The sequence below is a fragment of the Poromitra crassiceps genome (genome assembly GCF_964638095.1).
Source record: "Poromitra crassiceps genome assembly, chromosome: 2".
Lineage (NCBI taxonomy): Eukaryota > Metazoa > Chordata > Actinopteri > Beryciformes > Melamphaidae > Poromitra > Poromitra crassiceps.
The window spans coordinates 97,127,098-97,147,354 of record NC_139624.1 but is presented as its reverse complement, the minus strand read 5'-3'; the positions used below and the strand labels follow the sequence as shown (position 1 = coordinate 97,147,354).

The 20,257-nt window shown below is 44.5% G+C and overlaps 1 protein-coding gene across 1 annotated transcript in view; it reads right to left on the bottom strand.

The window, feature by feature from the left end:
- Positions 1–20,057, bottom strand: part of LOC310789092 (myosin-IIIa-like) — a gene marked incomplete at both ends in the record, with an annotated part of 48,047 nt that extends 27,990 nt beyond the window's left edge. Inside the window, 2 exons of the mRNA XM_083650688.1 lie at positions 7,717–7,851; positions 19,890–20,057. Of these exons, the coding sequence (XP_083506814.1) occupies positions 7,717–7,851; positions 19,890–20,057 (303 nt within the window). The remainder of the gene's footprint in view (positions 1–7,716; positions 7,852–19,889) is intronic.
- Positions 20,058–20,257: the final 200 nt, after the last annotated feature.

The following is a 20,257-nucleotide window of genomic DNA, read 5'->3' as shown; positions in this document are numbered from 1 at the left end:
ACATGTAAATATGTTATTTGCTACACACTTGCTCCTTGTGTAGCAAACCTTTAGTTCAACTGCATGCATATAAAACCAACCATCAGAGAGGACATTTGCATGGCATGTACTGAACACTTTTTCTCTTATAATCAGATTAATTTCCCACACTGGTCATTTGAAAGCTTAATTAGGCAGTAAACATTATTGAGGGTGAGAATCAGTCCCCTGCAGCGACCAAACTGAAGAGACCATGCAACACTTATCAGAAAGAGAGGCTTACTAATAAGTAACATAATAAGTATGTATATAATAATAAGTTACATACCACCAGCACAGTACAGGGTTCCTACACATTTTCAATTTAAAAAATATATTCTTTTTACAGACCTGAATTTGTTTTGAAGATTTTGTCTGGTGTTCAATATGATTTACACAGATAGACATCTTGGCCGTGCTAACTAGGTCATAGACGAAGGCTGTTCTTCACCGGGACAAAATATCAATTTGATATGTACAGTAATTGGCAGGGTTCCTACATGGTTTACATTTTAAAAAATCCATATTTTTCCCAGACCCCATGTTATTGACTGGATTTGATTTTGGTTGGTATTTGATATAATACATGCTGACAGTGGTTTGAAAACTGTGGACTCAAAGTGGGTCTACAACAACCTAAAAGCTATAATCATGTGTGTATCGGACCTGAACCACAACATTCCACATACTTTTCAAATGAACTATTCGAGAAGAAATGATCAGATTCATGTTTAGGCTTCCCAGACCTGCGTAGGAAGGAACCCTGTATAATTGTACATGACAGCACAGCATGGGGCCCAACAGTGCAAGATGACTTCAAACATGTAGATTGATACAATAGTGGCATTATAGCATATTATTATATATATATTATATCATGTTAGTGGTTGTGTGCTCAATTTCCAAGACGGGGCTCCATTTTGTCATCTCATTGTATTTCTACCCACAGGGCTTGATTGCCATTGTGGTTGTTTTGCCACAGCGTTCAGTGCTATGTACTTACAGCTTACAGTCAACTCTTATAAAATGCAACAAACCTTGAAAATCAGTGGTTTTAAATCAAGATAAAGCACATCATGACTTGCTACAGTATGTTATGCCATTGTCAGTGTTTCTTTTCTTGTTAACATTGATTCAATCAATTCTGAACTTTGTATAAAATCATATTAAATCATATGATTTTTGTGTGTGATTTTTACAGTGATCATATCACATAAATCAAAGGTGCACATTGACTGTTACGTCAAATGAACAGAAATGACTCCTCGAGTGGCAGTATTAAACAGGTTGGATGATAGTCTAGTCTTTGACCTTGACAAAGCTATGGCATACGTTTCCAATGCAGTGTCGCAAGTCTGTTTTTCTATCTGCCTATCAATCTACCTATCCATCAAAAAGCCAGAGGGCTGTTGCAGGATGGATGGTATGTAACTCAGCTGCCACATGGGGAGCTTAATCACTGCGGTGAAGCTATGGGACGTGCAGACACACACTGCAGTTAAGCAGAGCATGGAGCACGGAGGCTCTGCAGACACACACTGCAGTTAAGCAGAGCATGGAGCACGGAGGCTCTGCAGCCTGACGTCAGTGCATCACTGCTGGGATCGCCTGTCATCATTCAATTACACAGGCCAGACAGTCAAATCCATATTAATGAGCATTAGCTGAGCTAAACGTTAGCGCTCTCACCTTAGCCGCAGTTTTGTTTGTTTCCAGAGAGCGATGCTTAACATGAACATTAATTATTTCAGACGTGGTGAAGAGGCGTCAGACTGCTGCAGGGTGGAAACGATGGATTCAAGTTGATATTCTGTCCCTTCCATAAGCTTCAGCTAATAAGAAGCTTTGGTTTTTGTTACTCCATGGTCTTACCATAGAAAAGCAAACCACTGACTGCCATCAGAGTGCATCACATCATACACAAATAAACTATGAAAATCATGGGCCATCCTGGTAGCTCATGCCATGGATGGGTTTCGAATCCGGCCCAGGAACTTTGTCGCATGTCTTCCCCCTCTCTCTACCCCAATATTTCCTATGTGTCTCAACTTTGATCTGACTAATCAAAGCGAAAATGCCCTAAAAAAATCAGTTCAAATTCAAATAATATCAAAATCATTGCCAAATTGTAGAGGTGAAGTGGCTATAGGAATGATGGTGTAGGTAGGCTAATCCATTAAAGCTGGTATATAAAAATATTAATAAACGGCTATATCCAAATTGGTCAAGACGTTTTCCTTTCAATATCGCATCAAATTCATACTTTACTGAGGACCGGACCGGTGAGAAAAACTTTAATGTGAAATATGGACCTTCACCCTAAATCTCAATTTCTGACCACTTTCAAGTTGTCAGTGTCAGCTAAGGCATTCATCAGAAAGGAATATAGCATTTGTAGATGAGAGTCAAAGCCAATTTGACACGGTACCATCACAGCTAATGATGTTAAAAAGAGAAGAAGAGATAATATACTAATCTACAAAACACATGACTAATAATAGGGCTTCCTATTTAATACATTCAAAAGCACGTGCATCTATCTATCGCCTGTATGAATTTGCGTTTTGGCAAGATGAGAACCAGAGATTTGCATGAGATTGGAAGAAGACCCAATAATAATATGTATATAAAGTCTGCTAAGATTACATTCATATCTTGCATATCAAATGAGCTTCTACAGAACGATCAATTTTCAAAGAATAAGATGAATACATTGAATATGGAGTAGGATATTCCCCATTACAAATGAGGTCAGGTGCTTGTTTAGTCATGCAAATTAAAGGAGTCGATCAAAGACAGGTAAACGAAGTGGATGAAACAAATGTAAAGATGAAACAAACAGGGTTGCCCCCTCACTCATCCTTGAGACTCTATGGTTCCCATTCAAACAGACAGGTGCTGACTTACTACTAGCCAACTATCTTTGATGCACCCTTCCCTGCAAATACAATCTATCAATATTATGTTTTTTCACAATTATATTGACAATATGGAGGTGCATCCTGTCTTGTGCCACTGACCGTGTGTGTGTGTGTGTGTGTGTGTGTGTGTGTGTGTGTGTGTGTTTGTGTGTGTGACTCGCTGGATCTCGTCCAGGGAAATGCACTCCTTCTGTTACTGCAACCTTATCGTTTACATGTGCATAATGGCTGAGGTGTCTGCTTTCCAGCACCATTTATTGGAAAGTCGCAACAAACAATACCAATTTAAACCACATTGTCAATTAATGACTATAGAGGCTGTGGAATGGGGACAGGCTTGAACTGGACAGTGACTAATTGGGGTAAATGAAGCGCTTTATTTTTGACTTTGAGAAGAAGGTATCAGACAAAAGCTATGGCAAAAAGACAGAGGACAAAGGAAGGGAGTACAAATTAATTGTCTCTCCTGTTTTCATTACACTGATTAGATGATGGGCTGTGGTGGGCTCGTAGCAGATTACTTTTCATGAACTGTTAGAAGACAAAGACAATGTAAATGTGTGCGTTTTCACCTTGTCAGTTTATGTGTTAATTGCGATGATTACATATTTGATTGCAATAACTGATAATAGAAAGGAGGAGGTGATAATGTTGATGGCAGGTGTGATAACACTGACATGTTCTGTGAGGTCATTCCCATCAGTCCAATATGTTGCACAGCAGGTTCTGTTCAAAATGGAAATACCAGCTTATATGATGTAACTGTGTAATTACTGTCATTATTATTAGTACTGTAGTAGTAGTAGCAGTAGTAGCAGTAGTAGAGGCACAGAGTAATGCCATTTCAATTTACCATTAAAACACTGTCTTTTGATTTTTGCATAATAACAGATGATGAGCTTTCAAAAGCTGATTAAAAGTTGGCCTTTTGGATGAAACATGGAGTGATGAGAACTGACAAATCAAATCAGTCCAAATATATATATATTTTTTCCAATTTGAGAATAAAACTCCATTATTGCTATCTTTGAAGTATATTTTATTTATTTATATTTTTCCATTCAGATTTGAGCCCTCTGGGGAGAACATTTTGAGTCATACATGAAAGGTTGCTCATTTCTGCCATCATAAAAAAAGCACACAACAGAGGCAAAGCTATAAGCTCTCGGACCCCAGTGAGGAGGCCACAAAGTGGAGGATGCAATTTGTGTGAATTCAGTTTATAATGAGCGGCCCAATGCCGGGGACAGAAAGGACCTCTCATCAGAGCTAAAGATGGAAAATTACAGTTTAGAAAGGAGGGACAGTAACCATGGTGAATAGCCACCTCCCTCCCTGCTCTCCTGTCTCTTCACTGCTAAAGCCCTGTGTGCATGTGCTGCAGTGCACACACACACACACACACACACACACACTCTCACGCACGCACGCACGCACACACACACACACACACACACACACACACACACACACACACACACACACACACACACAGCCAGTTGCTAAACTGTCAGGCAGTGATTTCTGCCACAGGATTAGCCACCAGGTTTAGACTGCCTGCCCCAGATTTTTGCATGGGAAAGTTTGCATATATTTATGCAAACCTCAGTGGAAACAGAGAGTAAACAGAGTAGCAATGCTGGCTCAACTCCCCTAAGCACCACATTGGCTATTGTAACTCGTAGGAATTGTGTTCCACATAAACACTGCAATGAGTCTGATGGCTGAACTGACACAGTGCTAAACTAATGGTACATGTCCACTGGGGCGAGGGGTCACACCGCTTCCTACAATTGCACGCGTGATAGCCGGCCTTCCATGTTTGTTCTTGCTGCACCTGATTGGACGAACACTGTTGGCAGCGAGTTGCGCTGCACGTCTTATTTACATAATGTAGACTCGAGCGCACTTTTATGCAAACGAGGAACGGCCACTGTGTCTCTCCGTCTCTCCAAACATCCCGCCTCCGTCCACAATGCATTGCACGGCTGCCTACATACACACACACAATGAACGGCCCAGTGGACATGTACCATAACAATAGCTACAGTGCTGCAAACTGAGAACTAACTTGATGAAAGCAAGTCAGTGTTTTCCTGTAATACAGTAGTCGGTCTGATAATTAAATATCTTATATTCTGCTTGATATCCAAGCAAAGTAATTATAGCTTCATTACAAAGGTCAGCAGGATGGACACTGATGAAAGGGGAAAAGAAACACAAGCTGGCCGGGTGAAAACTATCTACTGGGCTAGCATAACACTGCCGCTGTTGTTGCTGGGCCCACTGAGCTTAGATTACAGAAATATTGGCACTCTGTCCAAGCAGCACAGTCGCCTACCAAGTAATGGAAGCAGGTAGGGGCAACACAATGTGAGACGAAGAGGTAGAGAATACAGATGGTCATGACTTTCTAAGTGCATGCAGGCAGAAAAGGTGTGTTCTCTGAGACTATAGACCTCTAGATCATTCCCTGAAGAGTCAAACAATCAATCGGCATATTGGGATTGGAAAATGCACACAAATTGAACACATGTGTGTGAATGTAGAGTACTTATGTGCAAACACTGGTGCAAACTCACAGGTGCACCCACAAATACGGCTGTACTGTATGTGACTTTGTTCCCTACACCAAAGATATTAAACCCGCAACATTTGCACCACACACAAGCTCTGACATTTTGCCGTGTATGTTTTCTTATCAAAGCTGACTGCAGTTACCAGGTGCCTACAAGTTGGATTGCTCTCTATCAAAGTAGGAATACAAATGACACGGCCAGAAAGTCAGAAAGAAACCCCACGTTTGTCACTGAGTCAGATCTCACAAACACTTTCCTCTGCGGAGGTTGACCTCCATTACATGTCTGTCTGGAGCTTGACATTTCAAAAGGGCTACAGCAGGCGATGAAATATGAAAGATGGAGAACTAGGGAGCTGGAGGCAAGTGGTTTTTAGATGTAGGGAACGCAGCAGCATCAAGGTCCCCTTGAACTTTTCAGTAAAATATCACAATTTTCAAGCGGAACAAGTCATTCATTTTCACACAGGTCCAAGAAAGAGCAGGTTTTTATTGTCTGCAAGTAAAATGCCACTGACTTGTTCAGTCAGGCAAATTCTGCTCCAAACTAAATTCATTCTATCATCTTCATTTAAGACTACCGGTACATTCACTCAGGCGCCCAGGTAGCACAGCGGCAGATTCCCTGCCTACCCTCACGAGGGCCGCAAGTTCATTCTCCGTGTTACCTCCGGGTTGGTCGGGCGTCTATACAGGCACAATTGGCCATGTCTGCGGGTGGGAAGTCAGACTAGGGTCAGATTTGTCCTGGAGCGTCCAGCACTAGCGCCTCCTCTGGTCAGTCTGGGTGCCTGTTCAGTGGCGAGGGGAACTGGGGGGAATAGTGTGATCCTCCTACGGTCTACATCCTGCCGGTAAAACCCCTCACTGTCAGGTGAAAAGAAGTGGCTGGCGACTTCACGTGTATCGGAGGAAGCATGTGAGAGTCTACTCTACACCCTCCCCAGATCGGCAGAGGGGGTGGAGCAATGACCAGAACAGCTTGGGAGGGGGAATTGGCTAAGTACAATTGGGGAGAAAAATCTATCCTTGAAAGGATAGTCAATTTTACAACTTCAGAGTAAAAGTGCTGCATTTAAACTTGCCTCATTGAAAAAGACTACCGGTAGTCGTGTGCTACAGCCAATTCTACTCATCGCCCCAACCACAGAAATCAAACAGACACAACAAGAGACATTGAAGTCAGCTCATTCAGTGCGAAAGCCCAATCCCTGCTCTGCTCTGCTCTGCTACTCTCATCAGTCGGACGCAGGCAAGACGAGAGCTGGCCCCACCCCCCACCACATCCATGATGCTAACTGGCCTGCTACCAAGGTGGCCTAGACTGCCTGTAGTGGCTTAAACTGTTACATAATCCCTGGGCACATTTGGTGAGCACTGTGTATACCTGGTTAGACGCGCTGCTGCACTTACAAGCTCTTTGTCTGCCCTGTACAACCTGAGTATACAGACACATGTGAGTGTAAGGTCTCATTTGAGTACAGCTGATGCTGGGAGGGGGTTAGGAATCACAACATAAATATCTGAAATTTACAAATTGAGAGAGAGGCATCCAAAATGGATATTTGTAAACTAGGTACTTTAGTGCTGCAGATAATCTTTGGTCCAATGACAAGGATTACAATATTGGTGACTGACAGTGACAACCTTTTTCATCATACTCAAACTCAGTGAATCCTGCATTTTTTTTTAAATCTATGTATCTATCTATGTATCTATCAAAGGGAGCAGGTGGGCAATGTTTCTCTGTTTGTTTAAATTTTTGTCCCAAACGGACACACACACAAGGAGGCATTGTGACAGTGATGTCACAATGTGACAGTGATGTCACAATGAGAGCTGCAGGACGGGTGAGGCTGCACAGCGGCTGAGCTCCGTATGCGAGCTGCAGGGCGGGCGAGCCTAGGAATCGAGCGTGCAAGATGCCTAGTTTTACAAAACCACTTTTCTAAAAGAAAAGAAATAAAATAAAATAAAAAAGTTAAAATTTACAAGAGAAAACGTGATACAGTAACATGAATTGCAGTTTAAATCACAATTGCAATATCCTGTCAAATCAATCTCATTGGTTTGTCAATATCGTTCAGCCCTAGTATGTTGCATGGCCAATATACAGGAGGCATTCTATATGATGTGGTTCCTACCTCCAGGACAAGCCATAACTGATACAGGAGGCATTCTATATGATGTGGTTCCTACCTCCAGGACAAGCCATAACTGATCCCCGCATTTCACATCCTTCTTGTAGTACATCCCGTAGAACTTGACGACATTGGAGTGGTCCGACAGAGCCTGGAGGATGTTGTACTCTGCTTCAATCTCCTCATCAATATCCTGCAAAACAAGGACAAACATTCTGCTTCAATCTCCTCATCAATATCCTGCAAAACAAGGACAAACATCGACCAAATGTACCGTAACTAACAATACCCAGAAATCACTTAATATCACGTCAGTAAACTGCATACACTACACGCATGTTTATTAACTGTCAGTAATCCAGCTTTCTCTGGATGGAGCGTACACTTGTTGCAGTTTGAATTTCGCTATTAAGTTTTAATTAATCCGTTCCTGTGAAGTGTCCATACGCAACATCAGAATTTCATTTGAGTGACGTCTTAGTAGGAATTATGGGATGCTCTTCTCTGTTGCAGCCCCACTTTATGATTTAGGCTGACTAGAAACAGAGAGTGCTGCACGCGCTCCTTCCTAGCCTACCATGCCTCATCCTCATCGTCCTTCCCCTCCTCCTCCTCATCGCTACCGTACATCAGTTTTCCCTCAGGGTCTCACCTGCTTCGCGGGCTTGCAGACGCATCGCCCGGGGGCTCGCATCCACAGCGACCTCACATGCTCTTCACGCAGGCCAGCCCCACACCACGCCACGCCATCCCGCTCTCCAGTTATAGAGTGGCGAGATAATACGGGCAAATTTTTACATAAAACCTCTGCCTTTAATGTTAAAGATTTATGTAATTGTATCACATTCTGGACTAACATTTAGTTCTGCAATGGCATGCAGCATTGAAACAATTTTTCAACCCAATAATGCATTTGTGTGTTACTGTAAGTTTGTTTCGATTAAACTATCTTTTGGGTTCGCAGGGAGCTTTTTTTGTTGCAAGATACAAAGGTAACATGAGTAGGGCTGGGTATTGGCAAGGACCTCACGATACAATTAGGGATGCACCGATCGATCGGCACGTGACCGGAAATGGCCGATTTTCACGTGATCGGCCTCGATCGGTGATCTGCGTCGGTCACTCTAAATAGCCGATTCTGTGAGCCGATTTTCACATGACGTGCGCGCACCCCAAAGCACCGAGACAGGCACCCAGCCACCACACCACACATGCCAGCATACCTTCCTCGTTGTCGAATTTTTTCACCGTTGTGAAGTAGACAAAGCTCGCAGTTTGTCACACATGCAAGTCGAAAATAAGCCGTGGAGACAGAGGTGCGGCCGAGTCCCGCTCGGCTGGAGTCCAGTCTGAGCGGCTCGCTTCACCTCACTGGCCCCCCTCTCTCTGCTCTCTCTCCCCGGGGAGCGGTGCTCCAGCAACCCGCCACCGCGCACAGCTGGCTTGGCGAGGTGAACGTGAGCATTGTGTCCATTTCCATTCCACATCAGCGCTGCTGCCTCAGCCTGTCAGTCATGTTGTAACGTGGATACAGGAGAGACTATTTGTTTCGTATTGCAAATAGAACGACGGACATAATAATAAAAATGCATCGGAGGTTTGCAAGGTTTTCTGTGCATGACGATCTTTTTTCGGATGGCAGATAAAAAAAACGCATACGAAACTTCGGACTGTGTGTAAACTCCGCCTGATATTCAGACTGAAGATCGTTACTGTAACTCATAAACTCATTTCCCCTCTACTCAAGAGGACTGGTCTGGAGCCAGTCTATAAACTCCTTGTCCATGGATCATTTTGATGTTCTGTTGCACCTGTTTTCTTTTGGAAAAGTAAATGCATGATAGCTGTGGGATATAGGCTATTGGATTTAATTAAATTTTTGTATTCATTGTATTTGCACAAAAAAGCTCTGTCCTAACCTGGAACACTTTTATTTTGAGATGTGTTTGAGTGAGATGGTCCTACTTCATGCAAATGATAAGAATTGTTCTATGAATCTTAATTTTCAAACAAAGTTACAAAAACGTTTGTGTAAGCTGTCAATTGTTGTTCTTAGAAAGAAAATCGGAATCGGCAAAAATCGGTATCGGCAAGTCAGACTATTCAAAAATCGGAAATCGGAATCGGCCAACAAAATCGCAATCGGTGCATCTCTAGATACGATACGTATCACGATACATGGGTCACGATACGATTGTATCACGATACATTGCGATACAATACATATTGCGATATATTGCAATACTGTACATAATTTACTGAAAATGTTAAAATAGAGCAAAAAAAATACAACACCGTGACTGAAACAGTGTAGAGAGGTGGGACATGTGTGGAGAAGTTTGATTTGACCATTCTGTGCATTGACGTTGGCCAATCCTGGCACTTGAATGTTGCCAATACCACTTGATGGATCGATGGATCCCACCGGATTTGGGGGCAGAACAAGCCCACACCCCTCCGCAGTTTGCAAAATAATGCATTTTACCGGACAAATCTGAAACCTACCGGTCACGTTTCAATAATAGTCTACAATATAATGTAAATACAGCCCTGTGGAGTGGGTAGTCGCTGGCTGGCTCAGTGCACGAGCCTCGGGACAGAGGATCGGGTGTCTGCCTACGGACAGACTGCTGTTTCCAAGCCGAGGCAGAGTGTTGCCTAACCCTAACCAGCCGCGGTAAGAGCTGCGGTAAATAACAATATTCCCGGAACGCGAGTTAACGAGCCAGTTACATGTACTTTGTATTCTACATTAAATGAAGGCATTACTGTTTGTTTTATTTTGTATGTAACATACTTATTGGCTAAGTATATTAACATTTATGGGCTAAAAAAAGTCTTCCCATGTAGGCACTAGGCAGCCATCTTGCCTGCTCAGAATTCTCTCCTAGCCTGAAGATTGATTGACAGCTGTCATGTTGTGATATGGTTGGTTGAAATGGGGTAGAAATTTGATAGTACTACTACCTAACGTCAGCAAACTGTAGATGACTGTTAAAATGAAGCTCCTCACAGACAGTGGCCTGTAGATAATTGTTTCTCAATAATGAGAAACACTAACAAACTCTGGAAAGACTAACGAGACTTTTATTAATTAACATGAGGACTGGATTTAATGGATGAAAATGGCTCCTCATTAGAGCTGCTAAATAAGCCATAGAGCTCATTGTACCTTGGAAATAAGACAACTGAGTAGGTATCATCTTCCTTCACTTTGTTCCAGACAATGACACCATCATATGAGATTAATGAGGACACATTTTTATAATTGTTCAAAATGTAGAGGTTCTTTAGTCTAAAATGCAGCAGGACCATCATGGCAATGTATATGTCAATCTCTGTTGTTGTCAAATCAGATACAAATGACCTTTTATTGTTACTAGAAACAGAGCGCGCTCCTTTCTAGCCTACCATGCCTCGTCCTCCTTCCCCTCCTCCTCTTCATCGCTCATTTCTACTGTCCCTCTTTGGTTTTCCCTCAAGGGCGGCTCACATACGCAGCTGGCAGGCTGCACAGCCTCGCTCGCATACGCAGCTGGCAGGCTGCACAGCCTCACTCGCATACGCAGCTGGCAGGCTGCACAGCCTCGCTCGCATACGCAGCTGGCAGGCTGCACAGCCTCGCTCGCATACGCAGCTGGCAGGCTGCACAGCCTCGCTCGCATACGCAGCTGGCAGGCTGCACAGCCTCACTCGCTTACGCAGCTGGCAGGCTGCACAGCCTCGCTCGCATACGCAGCTGGCAGGCTGCACAGCCTCGCTCGCATACGCAGCTGGCAGGCTGCACAGCCTCGCTCGCATACGCAGCTGGCAGGCTGCACAGCCTCGCTCGCATACGCAGCTGGCAGGCTGCACAGCCTCGCTCGCATACGCAGCTGGCAGGCTGCACAGCCTCGCTCGCATACGCAGCTGGCAGGCTGCACAGCCTCGCTCGCATACGCAGCTGGCAGGCTGCACAGCCTCACTCGCTTACGCAGCTGGCAGGCTGCACAGCCTCGCTCGCATACGCAGCTGGCAGGCTGCACAGCCTCGCTCGCATACGCAGCTGGCAGGCTGCACAGCCTCGCTCGCATACGCAGCTGGCAGGCTGCACAGCCTCGGTCGCATACGCAGCTGGCAGGCTGCACAGCCTCGCTCGCATACGCAGCTGGCAGGCTGCACAGCCTCGCTCGCATATGCAGCTCACAGGCTGCACAGCCTCGGTCGCTTACGCAGCTCAGCTGCTGCACAGCCTCGCTCGCATACGCAGCTCGCAGGCTGCACAGCCTCGCTCGCATACGCAGCTGGCAGGCTGCACAGCTTCGCTCGCATACGCAGCTCGCAGGCTGCACAGCCTCGGTCGCTTACGCAGCTCAGCTGCTGCACAGCCTCGCTCGCATATGCAGCTCACAGGCTGCACAGCCTCGCTCGCATACGCAGCTCGCAGGCTGCACAGCCTCACTCGCATACGCAGCTCGCAGGCTGCACAGCCTCACTCGCATACGCAGCTCGCAGGCTGCACAGCCTCACTCGCATACGCAGCTGGCAGGCTGCACAGCCTCACTCGCATACGCAGCTCGCAGGCTGCACAGCCTCACTCGCATACGCAGCTCGCAGGCTGCACAGCCTCACTCGCATACGCAGCTCGCAGGCTGCACAGCCTCACTCGCATACGCAGCTCGCAGGCTGCACAGCCTCACTCGCATACGCAGCTCGCAGGCTGCACAGCCTCACTCGCATACGCAGCTCGCAGGCTGCACAGCCTCACTCGCATATGCAGCTCGCAGGCTGCACAGCCTCACTCGCATATGCAGCTCGCAGGCTGCACAGCCTCACTCGCATATGCAGCTCGCAGGCTGCACAGCCTCACTCGCATATGCAGCTCGCAGGCTGCACAGCCTCACTCGCATATGCAGCTCGCAGGCTGCACAGCCTCACTCGCATATGCAGCTCGCAGGCTGCACAGGCTCAATTGAGCAATTGTGCGCCATGCCAAGCCACACCACGCCATCCCGCTCTCAAATTATAGGGTGGTGAGATTCTAAATTCCTAATGTAAATAAGGTGTCATACAACAAATAAATCAATTTTGACTTATTTTTATTATTATTATCAACAAAATATGTTCTGTATCCCCCCCAACCATTTAGTACCTCAAGATGTTCACTAACAGGTAAATCTTCTAACTTAAAGCCCCAATCAGTAAGATTTTTGACATTTTTTACTGTAATATATCAGTTTTTTAGTCACAGGACATGGTAGATTGACTTGTAACAGGGAGACCCTCGTCTTTATTTATCCCACACCGCCCTCCATTGGCCAGCACTGGGACTAAGCAGTTTGTCTGCCACGTCCCGTAGCAAGAAAAAGAGAAAAGAAAAGCATGCGCGCATGCGCTGTACAGCGGAAGCGCTGTGTTCATGAAAACAAGGAAGTAACTCGATTCGGATTTGCTATGAAAATGATGTTTCACGGAACTATGGATTATTATTTCATCAAGTGGTGAGTACCCGATGTCACAACATGTACATAGAGCTTTCTGGCGCTGTGTTTTGTTGACTTTGAACGGCGATATCGTTATCGATACTAATGCACGCAAAGGGCGCTTGGAAAAGATACTGAATGGGGCTTTAAATGAAAATAAATAATGATTGACCTTTTAACTCATTGAATGCCATGGACGTCCTTCGACGTCCAATTAAATAGTGACGTAGAATGCCACGGACGTCCTTCGACGTCCAATGCGTTTTTTGACGGTGGGACGTCGATCAAAGCCTTCCGCAGCTCCTGTACAACTATAGTAGCTATTGGAGGTGTATAACCTATTTTACGGACTCATTAGGTGGCGACAGTGCTTGCTCGGTGCAGTCCAGATTAGAGACAGGTCCGAGAAACAGCCTAAAAGCCGTGGATCAAAGACAAACCGATACATGCTCCCAGAGCCATTTGCTCTGTCGCGGGAGATTGGCTCCGAACAGGAGTCAATCCGCGCTCACAACTGAGCCCCTCTGTCCCTGTCTGTCTGTCTGTCTGTCTGTATAGTTTCCCCACCCGATTAGCAGACAGGAAAGCAGCCCCTGACGCCAAACCATTCAGCAATCCGGGTTGGCTCTTCCCTGCTGTGGCGCTGAGAGCCGACAGCAGCACACAAACGCAGCAGTCCGAAAATATAATGGTTGCGTGAGGCTGTGTGCAGTGTGGGGAGGAGTTTACGGGGGGAGGGGGGGAGGGGGGTGGTGCCGGGTGGTGCACGCAGGGCATCACACAACAACTACGTCACTACATCAGAAAATATTATCTTCAGACTCAGTGAATGTGCTTGAAATGCTGCATTTCACAAAAGGCGGATTATCTCAGCTAATAATTTGAAAAGCCTGAAAACGCTGAAAACAACCTATCTTCTCCGGCTCATAACTAAAGAACGGAAAATGGTATCAATAAACTTTTTTTTGCTGATGATACAATAGAGCCAGCTCGTTCTTGTGCGTGTTCGGTGTTTACATAGTAATATCACACAATATTCTGTGGGCCTCGAGAAATCACTGAAAACGCTCTGAAAACTCTGGCACTGGGAGCATCCGTTCTCCAAAAGTGGCTGGCACTGAATGAGTTAAGGTGGATCAGTCTCTCAATACGTCAGATAACATCATGTTTCTCCAATGGAAGTCAAAGGGTTTTTGGTCTAGGCCAAATTTAGCATCCAATTTCTCCACTAAGCGGTGTCAAACGTATTTGCCTCAACGCTGAAGCCCTAAGTAAGCAAGGAAACCCAAAATGATCACATTACTGTCACGGTACTTCCCATTGACAATAGATTATACATCAGCACCAATTTGCAGAGATAATTTGCTCGTTGTAGTAGATGAAAGATTAGAAATGAGTCGGTCACTAAGCTCACAACGTGTTAAGTCTACCAGAGGACCAGAGGTAATGTATGAACATGCTTATGAGAATTTCTTTTACACCTATTTGGCTCAAATTTTGCAATCCGATTCCTGACTAAGCTCCAGCCCTTTGGTACATGATTATTGTAGTAGGGTCATAGGAATTAGGTTAGGCACTATGGCTCTGACCCTTGCTCTCTTTACTATTTGTTGTTTTCAAGGAATTGGAGCTTACCGATAATCTAATTTTACAATCGTATGTAAGACTGGGGGCCTCAGTTAAGTCATTACTTGTTGAGATACCTTGCTAACAAACAGACGGAAAGGGGGTGAAAACATAACTTCCTTCTAATGTGTTGATGGAAATACTGTAATGAGCAAAAAAATCTACTGTAATACAATAATGCAAAAGTTATATATATTTGCAGTATATATTTGCAGTGCTTATATCACAAAACCCCTCACATGCCTTCCAAAATTAGAAAAACAATTATTCTGTTTTACTTTCTGTTGTTTCCCTTGCCATGGTGTCATCTTATAACGTTTTTATCTGACTAAGAGATGAGTTTGGAAAATCTACAGAGAATACATAATTAACCTTTGGGATGATTATTTGGTGATGTAACTGTGCAAAAATTAACTACCTGTTAACTCATTGAGTGCCAGCCACTTTTGGAGAACGGACGCTCCCAGTGCCAGAGTTTCAGAGCGTTTTCAGTGATTTCTCGAGGCCCACAGAATATTGTGTGATATTACTATGTAAACACCGAACACGCCCAAAGAACGATGAGACTCTCTTCTATCATCAGCAAAAAAAAGTTTATTGATATCATTTTCCGTTCTTTAGTTATCAGCCGGAGAAGATAGGTGGATTTCAGCAAAAACACACGTTTCAATTTAGAAGCTGAGATAATGAGCCTTTTGTGAAATGAAGCATTTAAAGCACATCACTGACTCTGAAGCTAATATTTTCTGATGTAATGACACCTCAAAAATAATTTCCTTCAATAAAACAGTGAAAACAAAGGAATTTTGTTTGGCCAAATAATATTTTTTAGCTGCAACCAGCAGCGCTGGGCCCTGCATGCGCAGACCCTACACCTTCTTGCTGGTCTTGATTTACTGCTGGTGGGCATCAGATATTCTAGCTTGTTTGCCTGTCTCTGTGCATCGAGCCTGCTGTCTGGGTCTGTGTTTACTGTCAATGGTTGTATGGTGCCCTGCGTGCCCCACCCCCCTCCTCCTCCTCCGTGGGAGTGTCTCTGGTGGCTCTGCTGCGCTTGCTCTGCACTGAAAAGTGCGCTGCACCCCGCTTTTTCACAGCGTGTCGCCGGCTCCCAGCTGAGAATAATGTAACTTTTCAGAAAGACGCTGGTGTCGGCAACTAAATCATATGGAGGGGCTATCGCAGCGGAGACGGAGGGGCTCAATTGTGGCAGCAGATTGACTGATGTTCACAGGCACAGCTAACGTTATGCTTCATGCATATCGATGCATACCGATGCCGTTTCCGTTTCCGACTTCTTCTCTGTTTTTTACTCAACTTTCTCTAATCTGGAGAGCACTGTCGCCACCTAATGGGTCGGTAAAATAGGTTATACACATTCAACATGCCCCAAAATTTTACAGGAGATGTTATAGGCTTTGATCCACGTCCCACCGTCAAAAAACGCAATTGACGACAATCGTCGTCATTGGCACTCTACGTTAGTATTCGAATTGACGACGATTGTCGTCATTGGCACTCAATGAGTTAATGTGTGGACCCAGAGAGGCACAGAGAGAATAAAATAATAAGTTATTAAGGTTAATAAGTTTAAGGTATCATACATTTAGAGATATAAATGGTGCAATTTGTGGGTGGCAGAAATATACAGCGATTGTTTCTTTTTAAAGTAAACTCCAGTAAGCTTCACAAAGTGCCAGAATAAAACGGAGAGAAAGGGACGGAGCAAAATGAGTGGCTTGATCTAATCTGTGCTGCTGTCTGAATCTCTATAACACAGATGCTATATGATTGATTGATTGATTTTCTTTATTTAAGTGTCATGCTTCCAATGAAGCCCAGCCCATATGGGCTTAAAGGACACTTTTACTGCTATAAATGTGATGGGTTTAGGCCTACAGGACTGTGACATGTCCTCCCAGTGCCACAACCAAGGGCACAAACACACCAACCGATATCAATGAATTAACATGCACTGACTGCAACATCTGCATGATTAAGGGTATGTGTCCTGGTCGCTGCACTAGCGCCTCATCTGGTCGGTCGAGGTGCCTGTAGAGATAGCGTGATCCTCCCACACGCTATGTCTTGCTGCTGGTGAAACTCCTCGCTTTCAGGTGAAAAGAAGCGTAACGACCGGGACAACAGGGGGAATTGTAGCCTGGGTAAACCCAGCCTCCACGTGACCTCTATCTATGTGCTATCAGTCAGTAGATAGAGGTCACGTGGAGGCTGGGTTTACCCAGGCTAGGGGAATTGTACAATTGTGAGGAACACGGTGGAAATCCGAAGAAAAGATATGATAAAAAGCAAACAAACAAACAAACAAAACACTGGCGTTGATTCAAAGAGGAAAACATACCGCTGTGAAAGATCCTGTCACACTCAGCATCACAGGGTGGCATGGGGCGGTATTAGGGGTACACACCCACACACGCACATTTAAAAGTAATTTTAAAATAATTTTTCATTTTTGTATGTATTTTTTGTCACCTTCAAGAGCCACAATGTGTAAAAATGTTTGACTAAGTTTGTAAAAGACATTTTTATTTTAAGCATTAATAAATGATTACCACATTAACTTGGAAAGATGACTAATAGTGACGTAAACAAAGTGAGATTACTTTACAAAACAAAGCTTCTCAAAATGAAGCATGTCAGAAAAAGGTTGATCCTTTTCAGTAAATCAAATAAACATGATGCAGTGTTTCCCCAAGGAAATCTTTCAGGCCTGGAGGGATTTCTAAATGTACCCCGACCGCAACGGTGGGGGCCATCGCTGGTGACACTAAAGTTTTAGCTAACCTGTTCACATCTATGTTCGCAATGGCATCCCAAGTATCATCATACTATTATGGGATGCGATGCGAACAGTTGTATTATGGGATGTGCAGCCAATGGCACACGTTGACATGTTTTGGAACAGCGCTGCACGCTGGCACGATGCTCCTAAAAGCAAAATGCTTATTGTTTTGAATGATTTGGCATCTTCTATTACTGTCAACACTGTCAACACCAGTATTGTTGTATTGTAATAATATGCCATAAAGGTGTATTGAAATTTTGGGGAGAGCAGGAAAAAAAAAAAAAAAATTATATACTGTATCTGTTGTTGTTTTTTTGGCCTGGCGGGGATGTGGTTGGCCCGCCAGGCCTGTAGAATGGAAGGGAAAACACTGGTGTGGTGATGACAGAGGCAGAGGGGTGGGGGAAAACAGCAACAACCTCTTTGCAACAGGAAGCAACAGCGTTTATGGGAAAATAATGTCGTTTTGACAAACACTAACACTAACACTATCACTATCGCTGGCATGAGATAGAGGGTGATAATCATGTCGACCATGGCCTATGATGTCATCATGAGACTAAGCCAATGGCCATGCAGCCCTACAAAAGGCAGCAACTTGTTGCTGGGTCTTACTGCAAAAAAAAAGATAGCTCAGTGATGGAAGGCTCCTCATACTCTGCCTTTTGAGCAATGGGCATCTTCAGCTGTGGACTTGGCTGTCACGGAGATGTCGATGGCCCGTATGCATGGCGCTAAAGTAGAAAATATTACGCCATGGACTGCATTTATTGAAGCCATGCGTGTAGACCATTGACATCCCCATGATAGCTAAGTTGCGTTTGTCTCTTCTATGCTTTGTGGTGGGGACTGCTCGCTTGTTCATTCTACCTGTGTCGATATGATCTGTTCAAAATGGGTTCTGTGATGGTTGAGTTTTGTACATGTTGAAGGGCACATATAGTACTGTGAGCTGATATCTCTGTGGGTTTGTGGGTGGGGGGGGGGGGTGTCCTGCAGGCAGGGGGGATATGTTCTGAGTGAATCTGTTTGTGTATGTGTATATAGGTTTTTTGGTAGATGTTTGTGGTTTTTGTGTTTTTCTTTCTTTGTTTTCAAATTTGAAATCAATAAAGAATTTATGAAGAAAAAGGCAGCAACTTCAATCCTGGTAAAAATGAGATTTTGCCATTTTTCTATGTCAGTGTTGGGTCAGGGGTGGTATGTCAGTGTTGGGTCAGGGGTGGTATGTCAGTGTTGGGTCAGGGGTGGTATGTCAGTGTTGGGTCAGGGGTAGTCTCGCTAGCCAGCCTCTCTTCCTTTCCGTCAGAGAGTCTGGCGTCGTGGAAACAGGCAGCGGGGATCAGCCCGCCCCTGCTCTAAAGCTGCTCTCCCATTCGAGCGGCTGTTTCGGTGGCAGCAGGATATCCGCTCCCCCACTTGCAAGCTCTGTCACACGCTCTGTCATTGGCTCCGACCATGTCAATCAGCTCCCATGTGTGTCACTGTAATGCTCCCGGCCGCCGAATGTGAAAACAACGACGCTAACTAGCTAGCTAGAAAGCTAACGGCAGAAACCTACAGGCTAACTCGTTGCTACACGCTGAAAATGGCAAGTTTTGAAGAAAATTTGGATTGTGCAATAAAGAAGTCCTGCTCGGCACAAGTTCCACCCCGAAACTATTTTCCAAGGGCACTAACGCTAAGCACCGCCCAAGACGAGGATGATTGGCTAACCCTTCAGAGCATTTTTTTCGCAATCCCACAATGGAAACCTGCAGCGCCAGACTCTCTGACGGAAAGGAAGAGAGGCTGGCTAGCGAGACTAGGTCAGGGGTGGTATGTCAGTGTTGGGTCAGGGGTGGGTAAGAGGATAAATATGTCAGTGTTGGGTCAGGGGTGGTATGTCAGTGTTGGGTCAGGGGTGTTGGGTCAGGGGAGGGTAAGAGGATAAAACATAACCTCCTACTGAGTCAACAAATCACCACACATTATAGAACAGATTCTTACAAGCCATTTTGTTGGGCAGTAATGACAAGTTTAAAGATATTTCTTTCTGTTTTACTCTGAACAGTTTCTGCCTTTTGCCTTTGCAGGGCAGCATGAACAGGAAATGATTCACCAGTTACAGCAGGGACTGTCACAGCACACAGAGTGATTTTCTGGGGATAGTTTCGCACCAGGGGATAAAGTCATCCGTTTTCTCTTGTTAACATCACAGATTTAAGTATTGGTTCTCCATAGAGTTGTTCATAAACTTGCATTTTGAAATAATGTAATGCAAATTCTGTTCATGGGCCAGTTTAAGTAATAAAAATGTATTCACAATTAACTTTTCAGATATCAAACACAACTTACATGAATGGGGTCCAGTATCTTCACAGCTGCTTTACTTCCATCAAGTTTGTGGAACACCTTGTAGACTTTCCCATAGGTCCCTTTCCCGATTGTCTCGATGATTTCCCACTTGTCTGTGGGATCTGGAAAGTTGTCAAAGACAATCGATTTCCCTGATTGTGGAAACATCTTCAGGAGAGATCTCCTAAAACAGACAAGCACATGAACACTGAAGATGACTGGGGGAGAACATTTGTTCTTTTTTTAATTGTGTCTGAATCCCTTAGGGAAGAACCATGGAACAAGGAGATTTATTGTATTAGATTTAATGAAGTAAGTTGCATATCTTTACTCAGGCAATATAATAAAGTAACAAAACAACAACAAAA